We start from the raw sequence: 23,734 nt of genomic DNA on the forward strand, positions 1-23,734 counted from the left end.
TTTGCTTAAGCTATATTTATCCGTGTTAATCAAACTTGAGAATTTATAATTCTTATTTGACACAATAACACAAGTTTATGGTAAGACATTAAAATCATTTTATACACTTTTCAGCTTTCTCTTAATTGCGTTCTCTTTTTCTTCTTTGATCTGCAAATCTGAAAATTAAAACAGGGAATACAACTATTATTTACAGTATTCGACTTCAGGAAGTCGGGTCAATCTTTTCCGTTTGAATGAGAGTCAGACAAATTTGACAATCCTTGTATACCACGACATTGTCCAGCATGAAACTATTGAGAGAAATCTGAACCTGATATGACACAACGCGGATGTAGCCAAACTTGACTTGACCCGACCCGACCCGACCCGACCCGATAATAAGGCAACCATCGACCATTCATCCACCATCCTCGTTACCAATTCCACTCTCTTCGTGTTGGTTTCTCTGTGATCGTCAATATTTCTTTCACCATTATGTTTTGTATAAATTATTTGCATTCTTAATTTCAATATTTTGCATTCTTCCAAATTGAAGATTTGAAGTCAATAGTTTGGCTTATTGGATGCAAGAAGTTCCAGATTATTGAATTCCAGAGTTTCTCTCTTTTAGGTAATCAATTTGTGTCTTAATTTCTTTTGAATTCAGATTGATTTTTTCATTTCAACTCAACTTTGTTTTGTCAGATTTTGAGGTTTGATTTTTAGCTCATGGAAGAAATCAAATGGAATTTAGTTTGATTTATGAACAAAAAACCATAATTTATTAAGTAAATGTCATAAGTTTCTGGGTTATTGAATCTTAGGGTTCTTATAAATTGTGCTAATTTGTTGTTTATCAGATGACAAAGAACTTTGTTCGATCTTGTATTAATAGTTGGGATGATAGAAAATCCATGATTAATTTATATTTTGGGAACAAAATTCTCTACTTCATTTCTAACCAAATACTCTCCATTGTTAAGTTAAGCTATTTGTGTATAATTTCATTAAATTTAGTCTTTTTTGTTGCCTAATTGTTGAATGTTGTTTCAAAATTTCAATTTGATGAGCACTATCATAGGTTTCTTGCAGTAGTTTGTATTGGAAATCGAAAATTTCAACCAGTAGTGTTTCATAGGTATTGCACAGATTTTCCGGTAGTACATCTTTGGTATCGGAAATTCTAACGACCGATTTAAACTGGAATGCCAGGAGTGATGAATTTGGGATTTTAAGTTCTATGTTTTCAGGATGTTCTATGTCAAATTCCACATTAATCGGCTTACGGTTAATGGGATTTAAATTTGTCTTTGTTTCACAGGGAATGGGAGTTCGCCGGTGTCTTGAAGTGTGGAAGCTGGGCACTGTTAACTACTTGAATGCACTTAAGCTGCAGGAGAAGTTGGTTTCTGATAGAAAAGCTCAAAAGATAGCATGTACTCTTCTTTCATTGCAACATCCTCCTACATATACACTTGGAAAGCGTAGAACAGATCACAATTTGCTAGTTCCCGAGCCTGAGTTGATACATATGGGAGCTGAATTACATTATACGCAAAGGGGAGGGGACATAACATTTCATGGTCCACATCAAGCCATATTATATCCTATCATATCTCTTCGTGATATTGGAGTTGGTGCTCGGAGTTATGTGGAAAAACTTGAGCAAACGATGATTGATCTTGCATCCATGTATGGAGTCGAAGCTCACCTTGGACACAAAGGTGAAACTGGGGTTTGGGTTGGAGATAGAAAGATTGGTGCAATTGGTGTTCGTGTTCAATCCGGGATTACATCTCATGGGTTGGCATTCAACATTGATCCTGATATGAACTATTTCAAACATATCGTCCCCTGTGGGATTTCAGATAAGGAAGTTACATCCTTAAAAAGAGAGACAAATATTGAACTTCCTGCTGAAGAAGTGATTCAGGAGCAGTTAATACTTTGTTTTGCTAAACAATTTGATTTTAGTCCAGTTTTGTTAGATAAAAGCAACATTTAATGAATTTTGTATTTCCCCGTTGATCTAACTCTTAAATTTTCCCGTACATCATACACCTACACTTTTCATTATCTGAGACATAGCTCTTTAGCTTTTGAAATTTGAAATGGCCATCCCTACAAAATGATAAAAAAGGGGACAAAAACAGGGAAAAACAAAAGGAAATGTCTTATACTTCCTGAAACTATGTATTGTGGTGATTTATGGTAAACATTGTTAGCGGATCTGGTGACAATATCTGGTATTACATGGTTCCAGGTTGATGGATGGGATCAGAAGTCTCGAAGTGGAAAGAGGTTTTGTGTAAGTTTACTTCTACTCGGTTGCCAATTTCATACCTCTTCCTCTTCTCTCCCTATGACAGTGTAAAACATAAATGCTGCAGTAGTTCAGTAAATATTACAGTAGTTATATCTAATGTAATAGATCAAATAAAATTACTTAAGGAGCTTTCTTGCACCATTTAATTTACATAGAATTTGGTATTACACTAAGACTAGTCAAAGTCAAGCTCATAATAAAAACATGTTGGTTTATATTATGGCAACATAGTATGGGAGTGATGAACAATATATACTTTTCTCACATATATTATAAGGCTCCCATATTCTTCAAGCTTGAATTTTAGTTTTTTGTATTACTTAAGATATATTGGATGAAAAAGCTATGGAAGTACCTTATAATAATTGTATGTCTATTTTTGGTATCATGATTCATTGTATAAGAAAGAAATTAACAGTCAAAACTCAACCACAAAAGTGTGGTTGTAGTTGTCTAGTACTAAATATCTGGGGGAATTTTTTTGTTAACGAAATATTTTTATACGGAGTAATTTGTTCACATGTTGATGTGTAATTACTCCCATAATGTCTTGCTACTATATCTGCAAAACCTTTCATTTAAAGCCATGATGTTGAGTTTTGTCATAGTCTCTGGACTGTGCTGTACGGAGACCCCATTGCCAGTTGTTTTTACTTATTTTGAGAGGCGAACCACAAGCTCTTGCTGGTATGGGTGCGTGGGGGTGCCTATGGCTCTTGCGGTCTTGCCTTCAAGTAGCATGAATAAAGAAATAGAAAAAGGGCTTTTAAATAAATAATTGGGATTAATCATGTAGTTCAGATGAATATCTGATCCACTCCCTTATTACCATGCTGATACCAGCTACTGTGAGAATGAAAGAGACTTAGAGGCTTTACTTCGGTTGGAGAACTATAAGGGGTTCTCCATTGTACTTAGTATTATTCGGCTGTTTGTGACGGAGGGAATATTATTTTTGGGGGTATGGACTATGGAGATTATTCAATATCTTTTCCTCTGAAGACAGAACATTGGAAAACAGCAGTCAGAAACTACAGTTAAGAATTTGTTACTCTTCTGTAGAAGCGTGCTTTCCCAGCTAACCTTGGCTGTTTATGATGTTCTTAAGAGATACTGGAAGAGATTAAGCATTTTAATATGGCAAAGGGGACAGATAACTGAGAGAACTGACTCAATGTCATGTGATCAGTCACATGAGGCATGTCTGTTTAAAATTTTGAAAAATTAGGCTATCAAACATACATAATGCCTGGCAATTCATTATCACATGATTAGCAGCTTCTGAGCTCTGAATCCTACAAAATTATAAGGAATGATCTTATGATGATGCTTTATACACTTTGATATTTACCGGACCTGGGTTTCAGAACAATCTTGTAAAACTGTAAAATAACTGCTGTATATTTCTGTTTGAACTTAGTTGCATCTGAATTATTCTGTTTAACTTGTAATTAGTCATTTCACCTTAGTTACCAGTGTTGCATCTTTCTATGTATGGAGTGGGTGGAAATTGAGGAGTTAAAAAAATCTTTAGTTAAATGAGTGGGTGTCGCGATTATAATATTGTGTGTATCTAATATCTTGAGTTTCTTGACCTGGTTGGTTTTTTGTGGAACAGGAAGCATAACCAAATACTCTGCCCGTATCTGCATAGTATATTATACATGGATAAATGGTTATTAAAATACTGAAGTGGCTTATAATTTTATTTATTTTTAATATCCTGCCAATGTTTCTTGGTCAGGCATAGACCTCATGTCAGAAAGTTACATGGCTATATTCCTCATCTTGAAGGCAGAACCTGAGAAAAATCACATTTCATTTGCTACACATACATGTAGCTCGCTATCCCTTCTGAACTGAAAAGCCATGAAAATTGCTCGAAGATTTTTGTCTGTCTTAGCTTTTTTTATTCTCATTCACTGTGCCGTGGGTTCTTTCTTCACTCTGCAGTACCACCAAGGAATGACTCGCACTAGGGAAAGAAGTCATCCAAGAAAACTGCTTTCTTCATTTTCACAAAATCTTTCTGATCTAAACCAGTTGAATGAAACAGCAAAGAGGCCTGCACAAGCTTTCTTGCCAACCAGTTTGAGGAGGAGGGCGCCATTAACTGGTTCAAATCCCACGACGAATAAGTTTCCTTGTCAGTGTTAGTCTTCAGATCAGTATAGGAAAGGGTAGTTAAATTTCAGTTCTTTCTACTTTTTTGCAAGGTCTCTGCATCCATTTCCCTATCAGCATGATACAGAGGAGATAGATCATTGAAGAGATTTTTCTTTAGATCCCTCGCCTTTTTAAGTGTTTTATTTTTTATTTTTTTCGTTTTTGTTTTTGTTTTTTTTTTTTGTTATGAGATTAGTAGAAGTGTAATTACGATACTATAATTAAAGAATTCTCAATCATATGTGCAAGAGTGTTGGTGTTAATAGTGATTTGCAAGTATAGTTTGATCACTTTGTTGTGAAAGAGAGCTGATCTAATTTTTAAACTTAATTTGATGTACCTCATTATTAACATTTAGTTTTTTCTGTACATTTACATTACATTGATTGCTTGACATTTGATATATACTGTGCTGCTTGTGGAAAAGGGAAATGACCAGAAAAACTGATTGAACTCAAAATCTTGAATCAAGATCTTATATATGCATGATTGATGGTTTGTCACCCTGATGTGAATTCTAAGACAGAAATAGCATACTGTTTGGGTTCTTATTTACTTAGTTACTGATTCTTTAATGTAAAAGTTCATTCACTATGGGGTTATAAGCTCTTATACTCTGTTTATCATATGTGAGCTCGTCCTCTGTTTTTCATATGTAAGGTTTCAAGCCTTCAAAATTTGTTAAATATCAGTATTTATCTTTTTGTGTGCATGAATACATTCCTCTGTTTTACTTGCTCTATATTAAGCAGATAGTAGAATTGAACTGAAAACGGAGAATTAATAGTGAGATTAAAGGAGATGAAATTTGCAAAAGAGAGACATTGCCAATTTGCCACTAGATCCTGGTGTACTGCCTGCATGAACAAAGGTATTCTACTTCTGTTAACTTTCTATTAACTTAGTGTGCTTGCCACAATATAGTAGGCAAATAAAATTGGAACTGTGTAATAAATTGGTTTATTGGTGAGGGGTGATGTGGCAATGCACAAAAAGTTGTTTACGAAGAAACTAATAAAACTTAATTAGGCTACCCATTTATTGCACAATTAGTTGTTTGAAGAGGAAGGAAATCCATTAGTTTGAGATAAGCTATATATAAAGAGATCAGCGAGAAAACATCACGCTGAGTATTATCGAGTGTTTCTGTTAGCTTTGTTTATGTTTTGGAAGAGAACAAGCCTCTAGAAAGCTTGTATTATCTTTTACTTTCTGTAATCTCCCGCTTCTAAAACTAATGTCCATCATCTTCTTCCTTTATTTCTCTGCCCAAAATTTCATTCTATTATTTACTGCTGCTTATTTTCTTTTCCTTGTAAACTGAAAGTTTATATGAGTATATTGGTTGGCATCAGCTTAAGTATGTGTCTGTTCACTTTTAACAAAGGAATGAGTATCCCCAGTTGAGTCAAAGCAGTAATCCTTGCACTGAGGTTGGAGCATTCGTGTTCAAGTCTATACTTAAAGATGTAGCATTAATCAAATGTCATGCCCTGTTTCCGTGGTTCTAGTAGTTGGAGCTTCAGGTAGATTTTCTTGACAAAGTATGCTGTTTTTATTCTTCTTTTAAATACTACGAGCTGACTGTTTAGTAATATATGAGAATTTTTAACATCACCCTATTGTCTCTACCAAGCCAGCCTCCAGCAGGGCGCAGGAGAGAGAGAGACGAGGGGTGGGGGTGGGGCTGTGGGGTTTGGATGTACGCAGGTCTGCGACTATACCCTTGCATTAACAGAGGTTGTTCTAGTTGATCCTTAGTTTTATGCACAATAAGTGTACATTTTTTTTCAGAATTCTGTTAGGAAACATAAAAAGTATTATGAACCTTTTAATTTGGGCTATTATGTTTCAAACATCTAAGAATGGATGAATCTCTTACTCTTTTAGAAATGAACCAAGAACTACATGTGGACATTGCAAAATCAGCCCAGTATGTTTATAAGTAATTTTTATTTAATTTTATTATAATAATTAATAGCCAATATGGAAAATTATCCTGTCAAAAAACAGTGGGAAAAAAAAAAATTAAAAATAAAAAATTTATCACATTTTAGGATTATTTCCTTATGCAGAAGCAATCTCCTGATTTGCATATCAAAGATATGCCTGCTAGATATGGAAGTATATCAGCTGCTTGATTTTTCTATTCACATTTCTCAAATTATTATGATACAGAATAGATTGGATTCAAAGGAGAAAAAAAAAAGTATTTATATAAAAATTATGTTACTAGGAATTGACCATTCTATATAATTACTGCATGTGTTTTGTCCAAAATGAAGTGTTAAGCGTCCATGCTCGTGTCATAGTCTGAGTTATAGAGCAGGCAAATTTTCAATTTTGTTTATCCACCCTTGCCTTCTTCACTAATTGTCTGAGCATAGACAATTCCAGAAATATTTCTGTCACAGAATAATGTGCAAAATGCAGTTAAAGTGTCAAAAGCTGATTCTTTATAAGCACAGCACTGTGACAGAAGAAAACAGAGGAGTAGGGGCTGAAGGGGGGGGGGAGCCAGAGAGGCCGCTCCAGGGTCTTATGCCTGATCTTAACCTTCCCCCAGACTGCAATTTACAGTTAAACAGCTCTGAGGATTCCATTGATGTACTCAAGTAAGTTCTACTCTCTCTTACATTTTTGTGAAACGGTAAGGTTGAAGATGAGAACTTAAACGTTAAGATCTTATCTATCCACCATAAAGAGAGACAAATAATTTAGTCATTGTGTTATTTCTGATAGGAAGCATAACTCCCATGAGCTCACAGTCAATGCATCAAATTCTAAGGTTTCTTCTTATTCAGGTATGCCGGTTTTCCTGATAATATAGATACCTTGTCAAGTTGTTATGCTTGTTGATCTATTTAGATGGTAATCTTTGATTTCCAACTTTTGATTTGAGATCAGCCATTGATTATATCTCCTAGCAAAAGCTAAATCTCAAAATCGATGACTAGATATTTTATTTCGTTATCAATTTTACAAATCCATTTTAGCTGGATTAATTAGCCCAAAAGCATAAATATTTGGTGTTTGTTGAAAATTTGAGAAATTCTGATTAAATTAAATGAGGAAGAAAACATGTATTATCTACTTATTGTGTGGTAGAATATTCTCCTCAAAATTAAGTGAAAAATTTAATCTAATGTGGTTGAATCTGTAATCTGTTAATGGGATAATATGTTGTATGGAGTAGTCCTATCCTTTAAAAAGAGTTACTGAAGGCTCTGATGAGATTACAATGGCAAGGAAATGTGAATCATCTATTTAGCTTCATATTTGTGAAACATGTATTTTTAAACAATACGTTGGCTTAGAAAAAAGTTTTTTTCATGATTTTTTCGGTGGATGAAACATACTGAATTCATTCATGCTGACGTTCACAAAGTTTTATGTGACTTTTATAACAGAGAAGCTACTTCCATTCAACAAGCGGAAGAGTCAGTATTATGTTTATCCGGAAGAAGGGGAAAGTGTTGTGCCTGCATTTCAAAAGAATGGCTGTCCTAGAGGGGAGATGAAGAGACAAAAATATAGGAGCTTACAAAGTATTTACAGCAGTACTAGGCCAATTTCTTCTGTTTGAGAGTGATGGTAAGAGGATGATCTGATCTTTTCTAAAACAATGTGAGAAAATTTAGAACAGTTGGTTTTCTATTGTACTTTCTGTTTGTTAGATTCATCCAATAACTTATCTTGCTTGTCAAATTTAACAGCAGGATAACCATTGTTATAATGCTATATCTGTAGTTGAAAACGTTTTCGAGATATTCTTAATCAAAATTTGACTGTCAAAAGAGAAACCAATACAGATTAGCCCTTCTGTGTCAGAGGTGAATAATGAACATGAAGAGGGTAGATTTAACATTGATTCTCACATGTTTTAATGAGTTAGTTAATTTAGTTCTTTGTAAGTTGCAAATTTGTGCCAAATTTAATCAAAAGGATATTAAATAGAAATACGAAGTCTCAACTATTATTTTTGGCATGTAGAGTATTACCTAGTTTGCCAGTATGCACCTAGTAGTTCTACTTGGTCCAATGGTAACTGGTAAGAATTCTCTCTCACATAAGTAGATCAATTTGGAGGTTTCAGGATCTAGTGTCAAAAATTAGGAGTGTAGAGATGCATCATAGGTTCATATAATGTTGTTGGGAACAATATATGATCATTAATCGGTCACATATATGCATATGTTGGCCTTGAGGCAGTGAAAAGAGGCATATACATATATAACTTAATTGACAAATGTTTTTTGGAACCATATATATAAATGACCAATAATATGTCACACAAAGTCTTGTGATGAGAAATAAAGGGAGGTGTAAGTTTTTTTTTTTTTTTTTTTTTGATGAGACAGTGAGGTGTAAATTGTTATTAGCTAAAATGACAATTTAAAAGCAAAGTGGATGATTTTAACTATCCAAATTGCCTCCTAAATTGTTATGAGGCCATGTGGACTTGCGAAGCATCTTTTTTTTTTATATAAAGTTGAAAATTTTCCAAAACTAAAGGTTATAATTCACGTTTTTAATCTAATTTTTGTAAAATTTTTCAAAATTATATATCAGATGTCTCATGAGGTTATATAAGCTGATTTGAAAGTTAAAACCATAATAAACCTTTTATAAATTTATGAGAATTGATTTAGTTCATTTACTCAAAATTATGTTGAATTGGCAGTGACGAGTTGCAAGAAACAATTCTAACAATCAATCATATCACGAAGTTATTTTTCTTTTGCTTTACTCCGTATTATTATACAAAGTAATTTATTTGTGTTGTGTTTGTAACTTAACACCAATCAATATTGACTTTGTTTTGATTGTTTACATACAGTGTCAAAATAAGAAATGTATATTCGGAACCTCATTATGAAATGGAGCTTCATCTCATAAGAATTCGGGGTGTTAGGGAAGGAATTAAGTAACAATGGCATGTATTGTGTTATTGCGTATACTATTACAAGTTTATTGTATGACATTACAATGTATTATATATAGTGAATCAGTGGATATAGCTATAGTATTTGTGCTTTTAAGGAAAATTTGGTGGAAAATTCTTTAGAGGGAAAGATTAGAATTAAGGGGCTATATTTAAAAAATCAAGACAATAAAGTCTTATCAATTGAAAAGAGTTCACATGATCAACTAATCTCTATTTGAGCAAACTATATTTCCAATCCTTTTGATATGACTACAATAAAAAGACACAAAAATAAAAGTCATGTTTGTGTCTTGGCATCACTCCTACACCCTCATGTACGTAGAGATAGGTGCATCTAAAGTTTATATTAAATGACTATATATATATATATATATATATATATATATATATATATATATATATATATATTATACCTTCTCAACCCTCATAGCATCATCACATAGGAGCTCCAAAATGACAAAATTTGATAATAGTCTCCTAACAAGGCGAACGCCCCGAAAATTGCTGCCATGGCTTCAGGCAAAAACCACAGAAGCTTTAAAAGCAACTGGTTGCCTCAATGATCAGTTAAAATCCCATCGAAGCTTCAAGTCCTGTAATTGGCTACCAAATCTTGTCATTTCAACCAGCAAACACAATGGAGTTCCGAAAAGATCAGGCTGCCCAGGCTATTGTAGCAAGGGACAAGTGATTCCTAATTATTTTGAACAATGAACATCCTTATCTGCATTTTGGCATCAACAATCATTTTAGCTATTAACAATCAACACACACAGGCTTTAACTCTGAACAATTCAAAATTGTGCATTCAAATACCAACAAGATAAGCAAGCATATCAAAGATTTATTGCAATGTGACAGTCAAACAAGAAGATAATAGAAAGCTAAGTCTAAATAAAGCTTAATATAAGCCTAATGTACTTCATATACAGCAGTCAAAAATCACAAAATAGTTTGAGCTTAAGAAACAAAAGTTGCTTCTACCTACAAGTTCGTGTATTGTTTACAAGGGACAATGCGTTCACAATCACTTGTAATTATCTACATAATGCTCTCTCTATCCGGGATTAATAGTTACATAGATTATTTATCACATAATCTAGGCAAGTTGTCATCTTTACTAGTATAAAAGATAGTAATTTGTGATTAACTTTCTTAATATGCTACCAATTTTAAGCAACGAATACAATAAATTTGTAAAATCATATCGTTAACTATGTAGATTATGTTAAAACAAAATAATGTTCCCTAACTGTTTCCTTTATATTGTCTAATATGATTAACCTGAATGTGGTCAACAAAAAGCATTCCACATCAAACCATGATTTTATAATACATTGATCAAATGTGTGAGTCTGATGAATTAAAGAAAGTTAACACTAAGACCAGACTAATAATACATGTTAGAAGTAGATGTTTAATACCTGCATCTAAGGTCGTATTTACCACATTAGGTCATCTAGATCATCTCATCAATGTGACAACAAATTCCAAGAAGAAATAGTAGCTCTTATTAGGTTGAAATGTTCTCTGGTGGTTACTTGTCATATCTTAGTATGGGACCTCCTAAATCACATCAATAGTGATAACAGAATTACATTGAAGTATGAAGCCACCAAAGTAGACTTGCTCAATGCGCCATACCACACTCCACTGCATCAGCAATAATTTGATCTAATTAGTGAAACAAGTTACAATTCAAATGAAAGAGATGGAAAGAAAAAAGCAAAGCAATAGTCACCCATGTACCAACATCAAATAAAATCCATAGTTCCCTTTTAACTTCCGTTTTCTTTTTTCACAAGAGGGGAGGGTTTTCTAATAGAGGCTTATTAGCAAATGATCAAGTGAAGTACCCTGAAACGATTAAAACTAAGCTAGCAAGCATCCACACTAAGCACAATAAATTGACGTGGCAAAAGTTCTACCAGATAAAAAAATCGTTTACTTTGACTTTGTTCCCTTTCAATCGTAGAACTAGCAATCATTGACCTAACTTGGAATAGCCCTAACTTGGACCACCAAGCAATTCAAAATCAAAGATAATTCACCTTTACTCATAGATAACAATGTCAATGATTTTACTAAATAAAAAGAAAACTCTTCCACACAAAAAATACAAACAGAAAAAAGAGTTTCTATTTTTCTAAACTGAGTTTTTTCCTTGAGAGATGTGTACAACTGTAAAACACATGGCAGATATTTTCAAACCAAAAACAATACACATCGTGTGGGAAGGGGTAGACTTTTTATTTTTGTGTTATGACCATATGAATCACATATAATCACATTCTATTTCACGGCACTACTATGGAGTAGTACACTGATTAGGGATGTCAGTGGGGCGGGTCAAGTAGGAGACCCGCCTTATCCCCGCCCCAGTGGGGCGGAGATGGGTCTCGGTTTGACGGGTGGTGGGGCGGGGATGGGGATAAAAACCATACCCGCCATGGGTGATGGGGCGGGGATGGATTTTAAGTTGTACCCGCCCTACTTCGTACCCGCCTCATCCCCACATCATACCCACATCTATATATCTTTAAAAGTAAAATTACATACTTTTATACTATTTTATAAAATAATTACGTGAATTATAATATTAATTATAATATTTGTACGACACTTATATTATAAACAAAAATGTGTGTAATATTAAGAATGTTTTATTTCTATTATAATCCGTATTAATTATGTAGGATTATGTATTTTAGAGACAGAGATTAGGTGGATCTTGGGTGGGGATTAGACGAGTCTTTGGTGGGGATTAGGCGGGGATGGATATCCAAGTGGGGGTAGAGCGGGGATGGTTTTGGAGTTGTACCCGCTGAGGCGGGGATTGGGATGAATATTAGATCCGCCGCGGGGATGGGGATGGAGACGAAAATATTAGGTGGGGATGGGGATGGGGATGGGAAGACCAACATCCGCCCCGCCCCGCCCCATTGACATAGTAATTAGTAATTGCAATCTAAAATATACGTTCATCACTACAGGCTATCTTTTTTAGTTCTTTTTTTTTTTTTTTTTTTTTTTTTTTTTTTTTTTTTTTTTAACACAAGAAGGCAGTAAGGCACGGTGGCAATTTATGTAATACAATGCCCACGAGTTTGACCACCGCTCCAATACTTCCTCTATCCGGATTCAGTCATCTCATAAGTTTGAATTACACTATCAACGACTTATTGTCACCACAAATTCTAGACAGCGTGATAATATTCAATTGACATCATTCAAACATAGTACAGTGTAAAAGTATGACCAGATTTTTGAGTAGCCTTAGACTGTTCAACAGTCCTTGCACCTCATAACAAAAATAGAGAAAACTCGGTTGACTTTTCTGGAAATAAGTTGTCCTTGTATCTTTATTTAGCAACCAGCCTTTTCTGGTTCACAATACATGTCTATTGCTAATAAAATTCTTCCCTCAAAATAAAAAATCCCTTTTTCTAGCAATGGCTAAGCCTTTTTCTTGCATCTTTTCCTTCTTTACAGCACTTATCCTCCTATTAACATCATCCATTTCAGCTCAAACTAGAGGCAATATACTAGTTGGCCAATTTCTCACAGCTACCATCAATGAATCTTCATTGCTTTCGCCTTCAGGCAATTTCGCCTTTGGCTTTCATCAATTTCTCAACCACACTAATCTCTTCTTGCTTGCTATCTGGTATACCAAGATCCCAGACACAATTGTCTGGTATGCAAATAATGGTAACCCTGTTCCCCAAGGATCAACTGTTACATTAAATGCTAATGAGGGTCTAATACTCAGTGATCCTCAAGGCTTTAACCTATGGAATACCTCTTCTGATATAAATGGTACCAATGCTATTAGCATTGCCTTCATGAACGATACCGGGAATTTTATCCTGACAAGTAGCAGCAATAACAGTCCAATTTGGCAGAGCTTTGCTCATCCAACAGACACTTTGCTGCCTACCCAAATCATAAACCCAGAAATGGCTGTTGATTCTCGACTTTCAGATACTAATTTCACCAAAGGCAGGTTCCAACTGCGCCTGCAAGGAGATGGGAATGTGGTATTTAATGTAATGGACCCAACTATTTACTGGGCCGATGCTCAACCTTACTATGCTAGTAACACTTGGAGTCCTCCAAATCAAGGCAAGCGATTGATCTATAATGAGTCAGGGCATATGTACATAGTGGCAGAAAATGGCACCATGTTGTATAATTTCATCCCAGATAATATAGGTGTAGCATCTCCCAGAGATTATTATCAGAGAGCAACTCTGAATTATTATGGAGTGCTTACATGGTATTATCACCCAAGAAATTTTACAAAAAACGATAAAGTTGGTTGGTCCAAGATGTATTCACAACCAGGTAACATCTGCTCTGTAGGGTGTGGGTATAACAGTATTTGTAGTTATGATAAAGTGGCTCAAAGTGTCAGCTGTAATTGCCCTTCTAATTATTCTCCAATAGATCCAAATAACAAGTTTGGCAGCTGCAAACCAGACTTTGAGCTTTGGGAAGATGATGCAAAGGGTTCTGTCTTTGTTGAATATAATCTAGTGTCACTTCAAAGCACTAGGTTTAATGGATGTGACAAAAGGTTTCAAGGTATCACTGAAGAACAATGCAAGAGTTCTTGTCTTGGTGACCGCTTCTGTGCTGTTGCAACCTGGCTTACGGGAACCTGTTGCAAGTATTCACCACTGTTCTTAGGAAATCATGGCGGTGATGTCAACGAGACAGCTTGGCTGAAGGTAGGCAACGGCACATACTCCACTGTCCCACCCATCCCAGGTGCAAAAAGCAAGCTGAATACTGTGGTTTCAATTCTATTAGGTGGCTCTGTTTTCTTTAATATTGCTTTATTACTTTTGGCAATTTTCTTCATCTACCATAAGAAGCTACTTAAAAGTGTTGAACAACCTCATGAGGAGTACAATAATGTCCATTGCTTCAGCTACAAAGCTCTTGAAAAAGCAACTGATGGATTCAAGGAAGAGTTAGGAAGAGGGGCTTTTGGGGTTGTTTACAAAGGCATGATTACAGCAGAAGGATCCCCAATTTTTGTTGCAGTTAAGAAGTTGCATAGAATATCTGACAGTGCTGATACGGAGTTTAAAACTGAAGTAAATGTGATTGGCAAGACCCATCACAAGAATCTAGTTCGACTTGTTGGATTTTGCAAGGAGAATGATGAGCGGCTGTTAGTCTATGAATACATGAAAAACGGTAGCTTAGCAGATTACCTATTCAGTGATCAGAGGCCGAAGTGGGTATCAAGGATTCAAATTTGTGAAGGAATTGCAAGGGGCCTCCTGTACTTGCACGAGGAGTGCAGCACCCAGATCATTCATTGTGATATAAAGCCCCAAAACATACTTCTAGATGATCATCAGAATGCACTCATTTCTGATTTTGGGATAGCAAAACTTTTGGCTCTAAACCAAACCCATACGACTACAGCAATCAGAGGGACCAAAGGGTACGTTGCTCCTGAATGGTTCAAGAACAAACCAATCACAGTGAAGGTAGATGTGTATAGCTTTGGGGTTATTTTGCTGGAGATCATAAGTTGTCGAAAAAATGTGTGCATGGATCTCATTGAAGAGGAAGTAGCCATTTTGACAGATTGGGCATTTGATTGCTATGTATCTAACAGAATAAATTTACTTGTTAATGATGAAAAGGAGGCAATTAATGACAGAACACAATTGAAGAGGATTGTAATGATTGCCCTTGGTGTATCCAAGATGATCCAATTCTCCGACCAAGCATGAGAACAATCATACAGATGCTCGAAGGTCTTGTTGAAGTTCCTGCCCCTCCTTGTCTAACTTCAAAAGTATATGCTACCTCTTAGATAAGTGTTAATCTTCATGGCTAAAAGTGTTCCAATCAATTTGGTTTTGTTTATTTTGATTAAGCAGAGGAAAGGGTGTATAATAACAGTAGTGTGGTGTGGCATGTGCAATACATGGTTGGTTTACCAACAAAATGTTAAATTTTTTGTGGTCAAAATGCCTGTTTTCACAAGAACACTAACCCATCTCAATTTATATGCCTCATTTTCCTATGTCCCATTTCCTATTAGAGCAACTCCAATGACAAGCTAATTTGACAATTAGCTTGCCATGCCACATAAGCTTTTAAGCTAATTATCATTTTAGCTACTTTTTGCTCTAATGGCTAGCTATTAGCTTAGTAGTAGGTGTTGGATAGAAAATACATGGAAATAGCTTAATTGGTGCAATGAACATTTTTATTTTGGAAAGTTTAATTCTCAAGCAAATTAGCTTGGCAAAGCTAATTTGCTTAGCCAAGCTAATTAAATTTTCTAGCTCCAATGGTCAAGCTAGTAGCTAGGGAATTATTGAAATTGCAAGCAAGTCTCTAACTACAACCATTGGAGTTGCTCTTAATAATCTTTTTCTCTACCTGTCCACTTGCGTAAATCTTGCATAAATTGTTGCTGTGAATGTAAACTGGGATAGAGCAAATACATTATATTCGACAGAACAGATACTATGTTAAAATCATGTATAACCACAATTATTTGTCATCTTCTAACAATAACCTAGAAATCAATCCATGACCACATAACAACATAAACAACTACCAGCAACTAAACCCTAATCAAATTACAAAATTGAGAGAAGCTAAGTACGATTAAAAAGAATGCAATTCCAATTTCAATTCAATTCCACAAACTAAACTCAAATAAACATTAGCTGCTATAGTCAAAAGCAATCACGAACAATTAATTAAAAGTTTTAATGTAGTAATCAACAACAATCAACGCCAAAAAATTAGGGTTTTAATGATGAAAAAACATGAAATTGGAGTAAAATTATTACCTTTTTCAAGTTTATCGAAATCCGAAACCCAGGTTGCTGAGAATTTTCTCTCTCCTCCGTTATGCAATCCAAGGAAAAGGAAGCAATTGGCGATAACAACGAATTTGTTCGCCCAAAAAAAAAGAAAAAAAAAAAATGAAAAATGTAAAAGAAGAGGAAACGACGCCTGAGAGATTCGAACTCTCGCGGGGAAACCCCATGTACTTAGCAGGCACACGCCTTAACCACTCGGCCAAAGCGTCTCTTATTGTTAAACTTATTTGAAAACTAGTTATTTTTATACATTTTCCTTAGCTTAGTTTTACTACCTCTATTTCATATTATATGCAACTTTGGGGTATTATTTGAAGATATAAAACATTCCATAGTCAAAAAAATATGAAATGGTAGTAGTATGTCTCAATGGACGGTGAGTTCAACTAAGGTAAGTAACAAAGTCAGAATTAGGTCATGTTTATTTTTGTTGAACTTAAATTATTTTTAAAATCATTTTTACCGATTTCCTTTTTTGAAATTATTGACTTTTACTAAACTGAACTTTTTTTTACTGAACTTAAATTATTTTTACGGAGTATTAATTCTGTAAGGTGAAGAGATCAAGACCTTATAGTGCAGCTTGTCGACTCAAAAATACTAGCTTGCACTTTAGTGGACGTGGACATGTACAAGAAGTAGTATACATCCTCTTTACTTTTTAACTTTACTTACTCCTTTCGTGTTTAAATAAATGAAACGTTTTGACTTATACGGAAATTTAGAAAGGTTAGTTGAATTTATTGAAATAATAGGTGATAGGGTATAAGTTTGATGAGAGAGAAGAAAGTAAAGGATTTTGTAGGGATCAATAGTTAGTAGAATATTATTAAAAAAAAATTGAGAAAATATTATCAAATATATATTTAAACACAAAGGGAGTATTTTTATTTATAACGCTTGTCAACGCAAAATTTTAACTATCAATAGTTTACAAGATTTTATATGAATATATTTTTCTTTATATATATAATGTATAATGTACAAAAGACTTATAAAAAAGTGAGTGATGAATATTAAATAATGTAAAAATTAAAGCGGATCAAGTAAAAAAAAAAAACCATAGAAAGTATTGATTTATTCATTTTATTGGAGTTTGAATGATGATGGTATGCAAATTGGGCTTGCGTACTCCTGCTTTTTGGGCCTAACCGCCTAAAACATAACCATTTTAGAACATTCAGTTGTGCATATGTAATGTTACTAATTTTGTTGAGTTTTAAAATACATGAAACTATATAAACATTGTCCAAATGTTTCACAGTAGAATTTCAAATTTGGGAACAATCATGCATATTCATTACAGTACTTCATTAGGTGATTATGGAGTAAAATATGCAATTAATTTTCTTTTCGTATATAAAATATTTTTCCGTTCACCTCAAATAGGCTTGGTTTGGTTTAAATCTTTTCAGTATGATCTCATCTAAAGCTTTTTATCTAGCTTGATAGATCTAGATCCTAACATAAATGAAAATAATACGTTTTACAAATAACGTGAATAAAATATATGTATCCTAAATGAAAATGATAAATATGTTAGCTCATATTATTCTGACCAGTTTGATACAACTAACAATTCTATAGCGAGTCATTTTGTCAATTTTGAGTCCTATTTGGTCATATTTTGGTCAAATTTTATTAAAATAAATTGCCAATTACCTTATCATAGTAAGTCAATTAGGGTAGCTAGATTTGTATAAAATTCAAGTCATAAGTAGCTTCACATATATATACAATTTAGATTATTCAAGTAATTCAGAATAAATAATTGAATACGGATCAATTTTATAGATCCATATGTAAACAATGCTAGCAACAAAATATAAATCTTAGTGTCTTGCACAAGAAAGATCGAATGGCACATAAAAAGGTACACTCTGTTTAATTATAAAAGTAATTTAAAAATTTCCAAAAGCCAAATGCTTTTCTCCTTTGTGCAAATGCCTTACATGAGAGAACGAGCAATTCCCAAGGTCGTAGATAGATTAATAAGCTAAGATACCGAAAGAATTTTGGTAGTACGTGAAAAGGTTAGGTCTAGAAAAGGTTCAAAGAGACAGTCAAAAAGGCAATTTCCTTATTACATGGGAGTAAAGCTAAGTCCAACAAATATACTATGAGACATGTATACCAAATCTATACTAAATCCGTTCCACTAAAATTGTCCTAAATGAATTTGTTTGATTGTATAAAAGATCGCTCAAAATAAAAAATGTGAACATGATCGATACATAGTAAATTATTGAGATTGAAATGCGGATGCAACATGACATATCTTATACTTCGTATATCTCATGTTGGAAAGGAGAAGTGGATGAAATTAAATATGTGATCTTCTTGTCCTATTGACTCTTAATATCAAAAGGATCAACAAAAAACTTAATCTGATGACTGAAGTTCGATACTTGGTTTTATAATCTATGACTCTCGATTTTTATCCTCAACGAAGATTATATGGTAAAGTTAATGAAACTGTCAAATGAAAAAAAAAAAAAAAAAAAATGAGACAAATCCAGTAAAACGGAGAGACTATATAAAATATAAGGAGCCAAATGGCAAAAAGCCATAATATTATAGTGGACATCTTTTCAACTCCAAGTTAGACTAGTCTTGTTCTTACTTGAATTTGGTCCTTTTCCTTTATTAAAAAGGAAGTGTTTTTATTTATTGGGTATCATTTTTATGAAATCAATGAAATTCCTGTGTTAATAATCTTGTCACTTTGACCACCCACAACATGCAAACCACAAACTCTAACTAAGATTTTTGAATGTATTGTCGCCTTCCGAGGAATGACAATGATCTACTCCCTGAATTTCTGCTTTGGTTGGTCCATTTTGCTCCCCTTTAATATTAACTTCTCATAATATTCTTAATAACACTTTTATTAATTATTAACTACACATTATTCAACGAAATATAGGGTTTTCGTTGTTTTTTTTTTGTGAGAGTATAAGCATTTATACACACAAGTTGTTAAACTCTCTGGAGAATGAAGTTTGTTATTTACACATTTTACATATAGGGTATTTTTTAAATAATTATAGGAGTTAAAAAACTAGTTAATTACTATTTACTAGCTAGGTTGGTTAAAATACAAACGAAATTGGTTTCCAACAAAATAGTACAGTTATTTTGATAACATAAAGCATTATATATTGAATAGTGATGTGCCCACTTCAAATTCTATTTTTAACACTCGGAGTTTTTTGGAGCATAAAAAGTCATAAAAGAACAATGACATACAATACAGAGTAAATGATAACAACCTTGAGATAGATCTACATATTACCCCAAAACTCTAATCCAACAGCTAAAATACAAAGTAGTTGACATCCATTTGTTATCATTATTGCATGTACATCAAAATGATAAATTATTTGTGATATATCATTGTATAATACGATAATTAATAATACGATAAATCATCTGATCATATGTAAGTTTATAAGCTCGTAAAAAGTGTCCTTAACTTACAAATTTCACATTCAATTCCTCTATAGGTGATTAAGCTTGTGCTTAGAAACCATCATATACTTAAATTTGACACACCATGATAAAAAATCATTGAAAGATACTAGTGATAGATGTATGACTTTAAGGATGGTTCCAAAAAATCAATGATTTCAACATGCAAGAAAAGGCGCAAGTTAAATAAACTAATTATATTTAATGTAAATGATATGATTTAACAGGCATAGATTAAGACCTTAATAGTTATTTTTGCAATATAGGTGTTTTACCAAGAAAGAGTAATCAAGGCCTACGCAAGTCTCACATGCAACCCAACATATATGTTAGATATATGCAATTTGCAAAGTCTTATTTGTATTGTATAACCTAATTACAAATTTATTAACCAAAGTATTTATCCAAATACTTTTTAGGTAAAAACTAATTAAATTATTGGAAAAATGTTATCATCTATGAGAAGGAAATAAAGGGTCCCTTTGGATTCGGAAAAGATGGAAGACCGGTTGATCTTGTCCAAGTGAAATTATAATTGGTTGTTTCTAAATTGGTTGCACATGGCTTAGATAATGATATTCCTTTATCTATTTTCTCACTTAATTAATTAATTTCATGGGCCCGTATCTATATTATTATTTAAAAGTATTAGCTGTATGAATTGATCAGTAAATACTAATTCTATTAATTTCATGTAATATAGATTATGGATCTCTGTTATTACTTTGATAATACGTGAATCATTATATTCCAACTTACCCGAAAATCTTAAGTGTGACACAATTGATTTTAACTAGAATATTTATATCTGTGATTACCTTATGTAACTCATATGAAGAGTAAATGTAATTTTATTAACTTTCTAAATTAATTATGGTCTTATGGAGTATTATCTTTCGTAACAAATTTATTTATCTATAAATAAAAACAATAATTTAAGAAAATAATTTGGATATCAGCATTGGTACAATTTAGATTTTATGTATTGTAATAATGTATATATACTCGTACTTAGTATACTTCTCGGGTTCTCAAGATTTGAATTAATACATCCAATATGAATATTCAATATATGATCAATATAATTGCATAGTCATATGATATTTCGACCAACAAATTATAAATTATAATAAAAGGCTTCTCGAAAAGTATTAAAAATCAATGGATTGTAACTTTTGATATAAAGGTTTATGCGGTCTATTTATAGAGTTAGATAGACCCTTGACTTCTGAGGTTATTAGCATAATTAAGGTGCTCTTAAACAGTACATTTTTGTATGCATTTGAACCCTAATTACTATTTATGAGCATATACCATGCACGTTTGAGCATACATACAGTCTCGTTGGTTAGTGCTCTTATCATTGAGCTTGGAATGGAAATTTCAAGGTGAATTATTCATGCATAGATCAATTGTCAATGTCGTCCGTAAAATTTAAGCTAATGGTTGAAGTCGATCGATGATTGATTTATATACTCTATTACACCCTCTTACATAAGAACCTTTTGAGCTTGAAGTGTGAAGGACCCTCTCATTCCCAATGCAATATATTCTACTTGAAAATGGAGGGCGGATGAAATTTGAACCTGTGACCTTTACATGTGTCATACTATGTATTGACTCTTGATATATATTAAGTTGTCAACTCAACCAATAGTTTAAGGTAGTAGTTGAAGCCCATAATTGGTTTATATAATCACTTAGTATATATTATGATATTGTTTGATTGAATGTAAGAAATAAATAAACAATTAATTATATTCATTGATAAAGAAGTTAAAAACTATTAAAAATCGGATAGTCAAAAATGGAAGGACATACAAAAACAACTTACTCAATTTCGTAGGTGATAGATTTTATGTCCAGTACAATGTATGCTTTATGTATAGGTAACTTGATAGTAATAAATGTGGATGATCAACTAGTTTAGCTTAATTAGCTACTTAAAGTCTTGAAGGTTGATAATCGATCAAAACTTGAGATCAAATCTCGTTTATATCATCTGTCCTTGTGGGTTGTTGTGCCTTGCTTTACACAAAAAAAAAAAAAAAATGATATATAGTAAAGAGATCATGAGAAAATATTTTGGTCATCTTGAAGTGTGAGGAGAGTTCAAATTAAAGCTAATTTTAAAGCCTTTAACATGAGTCACTTAGCACATGTTTTCAAGTAAACTAAATATATTTCAGCGTAGTCACATCAAATAATTGAAATTAATCTCATATGATTACTAGGTCAGATGCTTTATACAAACCATTTAATAGAATTTTATTATTAATATTTAGTTAAGTAATAAGTAGTGCTTAAGTTTTTTTACACAATTACACTTGACGTATATATTTTTCTCTGAATATATTTGTCTTAGAACTTTAAAAAAAAAACATTTCATGAAAGAGTGTAACTAAAATCTGAGCTCAATGGCTTACCTAATGTCCCATGGTGACTTGGTCCTTAGTACTTGCCCTTTTATTAAGGCATCCAATTTACACCCCTATTAAAAATCTTTTGAGTCACTTATTTATGTAAATGACTACGCTTCTATACGTAATACGTAAAAAGTGATATAGGCAATTATACTTGATATAATTTTATATTTATATATAATTAAATAGTCGTCGTTTCTCATTTTGTATCTCACCAGGTTTCAGTCTCGAAATAAGACGACAAATTTAATTTTACTAGTGTATCTTTCTATCAATTATAAAAATAAATCACCAAAAGATCGATGAGACTTAGCTTACTCTTCTTGTAATCATTCCCTTTAATCATCTATCTTCTTTCATAAATCATAACACTTACTTTTCTCTTTCCTCCTATGATTAAACTCTCTCATTAACTCATTTTTGGCCATTGTCAACCTTGCCCTACTCATATCATCAAAATTAAACGCATGATAATCGCCATCATTTGCTGTATCTTCATGAAATTAATCACTAGATCTTTTTATTTCATCATTTCATTCACAAGACCCATCATCAATAGATCTTAATAGTACACTATTTATGCAATAATAATCATACAATATACTTAATCAATACTAAATTAAGGTAGATTAAAGTCTAATTCATGCATGTATTGATATATGATTGGTGATAATCATGAGATCATATGATCAGGTACATCATTTGCAATGATTATTGGTAGTTGATCCCATGCTTCTAGCAATCATATAGTGAAGATCAAATCAATCTATTCTGGATTTTATACAATTAAGAACTAATTTTTGAAATATATTTGGAACATTTTTTAAAAATTAATTTCTTCCTTTCGTCTATTAGCCAAAGGCGGAGCATGCATGCTAATAATGTACAATTACATTCATATATTGGGGTTAATTATTAACAGGTGGATATCTTACGTAGTACACCCTATGATTAGCTACTATATGTTGATACGAAGTATATATAGTAATATAATTCGGAACTATAGTAGGAAATCACATGTGAAATAAAGCAACTAATTAATTTTAATAAGTAGTGGCCGATCTTGGATTAAAAAATAAGGAGAGTCAATGTATATGATTGTATGGACCTCTAAAATTATATCTTATTTAAAATAGTTACGAGTTGAGCTTTTATACACTTGTATGTACGTACTAAAGACATTATATGTTTATTTTTTAATAATATTGTGATAGCTAAAATAAATCATTCAGGACCGAACGACTCTGTACAACAAATTAAGCTTATTCAATCACTAGCTCTATAGTAAATTATCCATATTTTTTCTTACAACAATGAACATCTTTGTACCATCTTCCTCTAATATTTGATACCGGATTCTTACTACTTCTCAACGTTCATCACCATATGTGTCAACACTCTCGATCTCCTATATTATTAATATGTGTACATGTAAATTATAGCTAGCTAGTAAATATAAAGATCATTGTAAAACGGATGGAGTAATTCTACCTGTAATGCAAGCCTACAATAAATTTGAACTCGTGTAACTCATATATGCTTAAAGTTATCA

At 32.9% G+C, this 23,734-nt stretch overlaps 2 protein-coding genes, 1 long non-coding RNA gene, 1 other non-coding gene and 1 pseudogene across 5 annotated transcripts; 3 read left to right on the plus strand and 2 right to left on the minus strand.

Annotated features, from left to right (window-relative positions):
* The first annotated feature begins 238 nt into the window (after positions 1 to 238).
* On the plus strand, positions 239 to 2,033 carry LOC145574145 (octanoyltransferase LIP2, mitochondrial pseudogene; annotated as a pseudogene). Its single transcript, XR_014098010.1, has 2 exons — positions 239 to 613; positions 1,304 to 2,033. The product of XR_014098010.1 is annotated as an octanoyltransferase LIP2, mitochondrial pseudogene (transcript).
* Positions 2,034 to 6,945: 4,912 nt separating this feature from the next.
* LOC145575846 (uncharacterized) lies at positions 6,946 to 8,464 on the plus strand. The gene is made up of 3 exons (XM_081633635.1): positions 6,946 to 7,089; positions 7,217 to 7,278; positions 7,885 to 8,464. Exons 1-3 carry the CDS (start codon positions 7,016 to 7,018, stop codon positions 8,058 to 8,060), a joined length of 312 nt encoding a protein of 103 aa, XP_081489761.1. The 5' UTR covers positions 6,946 to 7,015; the 3' UTR covers positions 8,061 to 8,464.
* A 1,376-nt stretch (positions 8,465 to 9,840) lies between these two features.
* Positions 9,841 to 16,390, minus strand: LOC145574147 (uncharacterized). The gene is made up of 3 exons (XR_014098011.1): positions 16,256 to 16,390; positions 10,847 to 11,075; positions 9,841 to 10,146 (listed from the first exon to the last, which is right to left on the minus strand). It is a non-coding gene; the product is annotated as an uncharacterized LOC145574147 (long non-coding RNA).
* LOC145574146 (G-type lectin S-receptor-like serine/threonine-protein kinase LECRK4) lies at positions 12,841 to 15,672 on the plus strand. The gene has a single exon (XM_081631887.1). The coding sequence runs from the start codon at positions 12,875 to 12,877 to the stop codon at positions 15,176 to 15,178; it is 2,304 nt and encodes a 767-aa protein (XP_081488013.1). The 5' UTR covers positions 12,841 to 12,874; the 3' UTR covers positions 15,179 to 15,672.
* Positions 16,391 to 16,415: 25 nt separating the features above from the next.
* TRNAS-GCU (transfer RNA serine (anticodon GCU)) lies at positions 16,416 to 16,497 on the minus strand. The gene has a single exon. It is a non-coding gene; the product is annotated as a tRNA-Ser (tRNA).
* Between the last annotated feature and the right edge of the window lie 7,237 nt (positions 16,498 to 23,734).

The sequence above is a fragment of the Chenopodium album genome, chromosome 13 (genome assembly GCF_948465745.1).
Source record: "Chenopodium album chromosome 13, dcCheAlbu1.1, whole genome shotgun sequence".
In the NCBI taxonomy this organism is placed as follows: Eukaryota; Viridiplantae; Streptophyta; class Magnoliopsida; order Caryophyllales; family Amaranthaceae; genus Chenopodium; species Chenopodium album.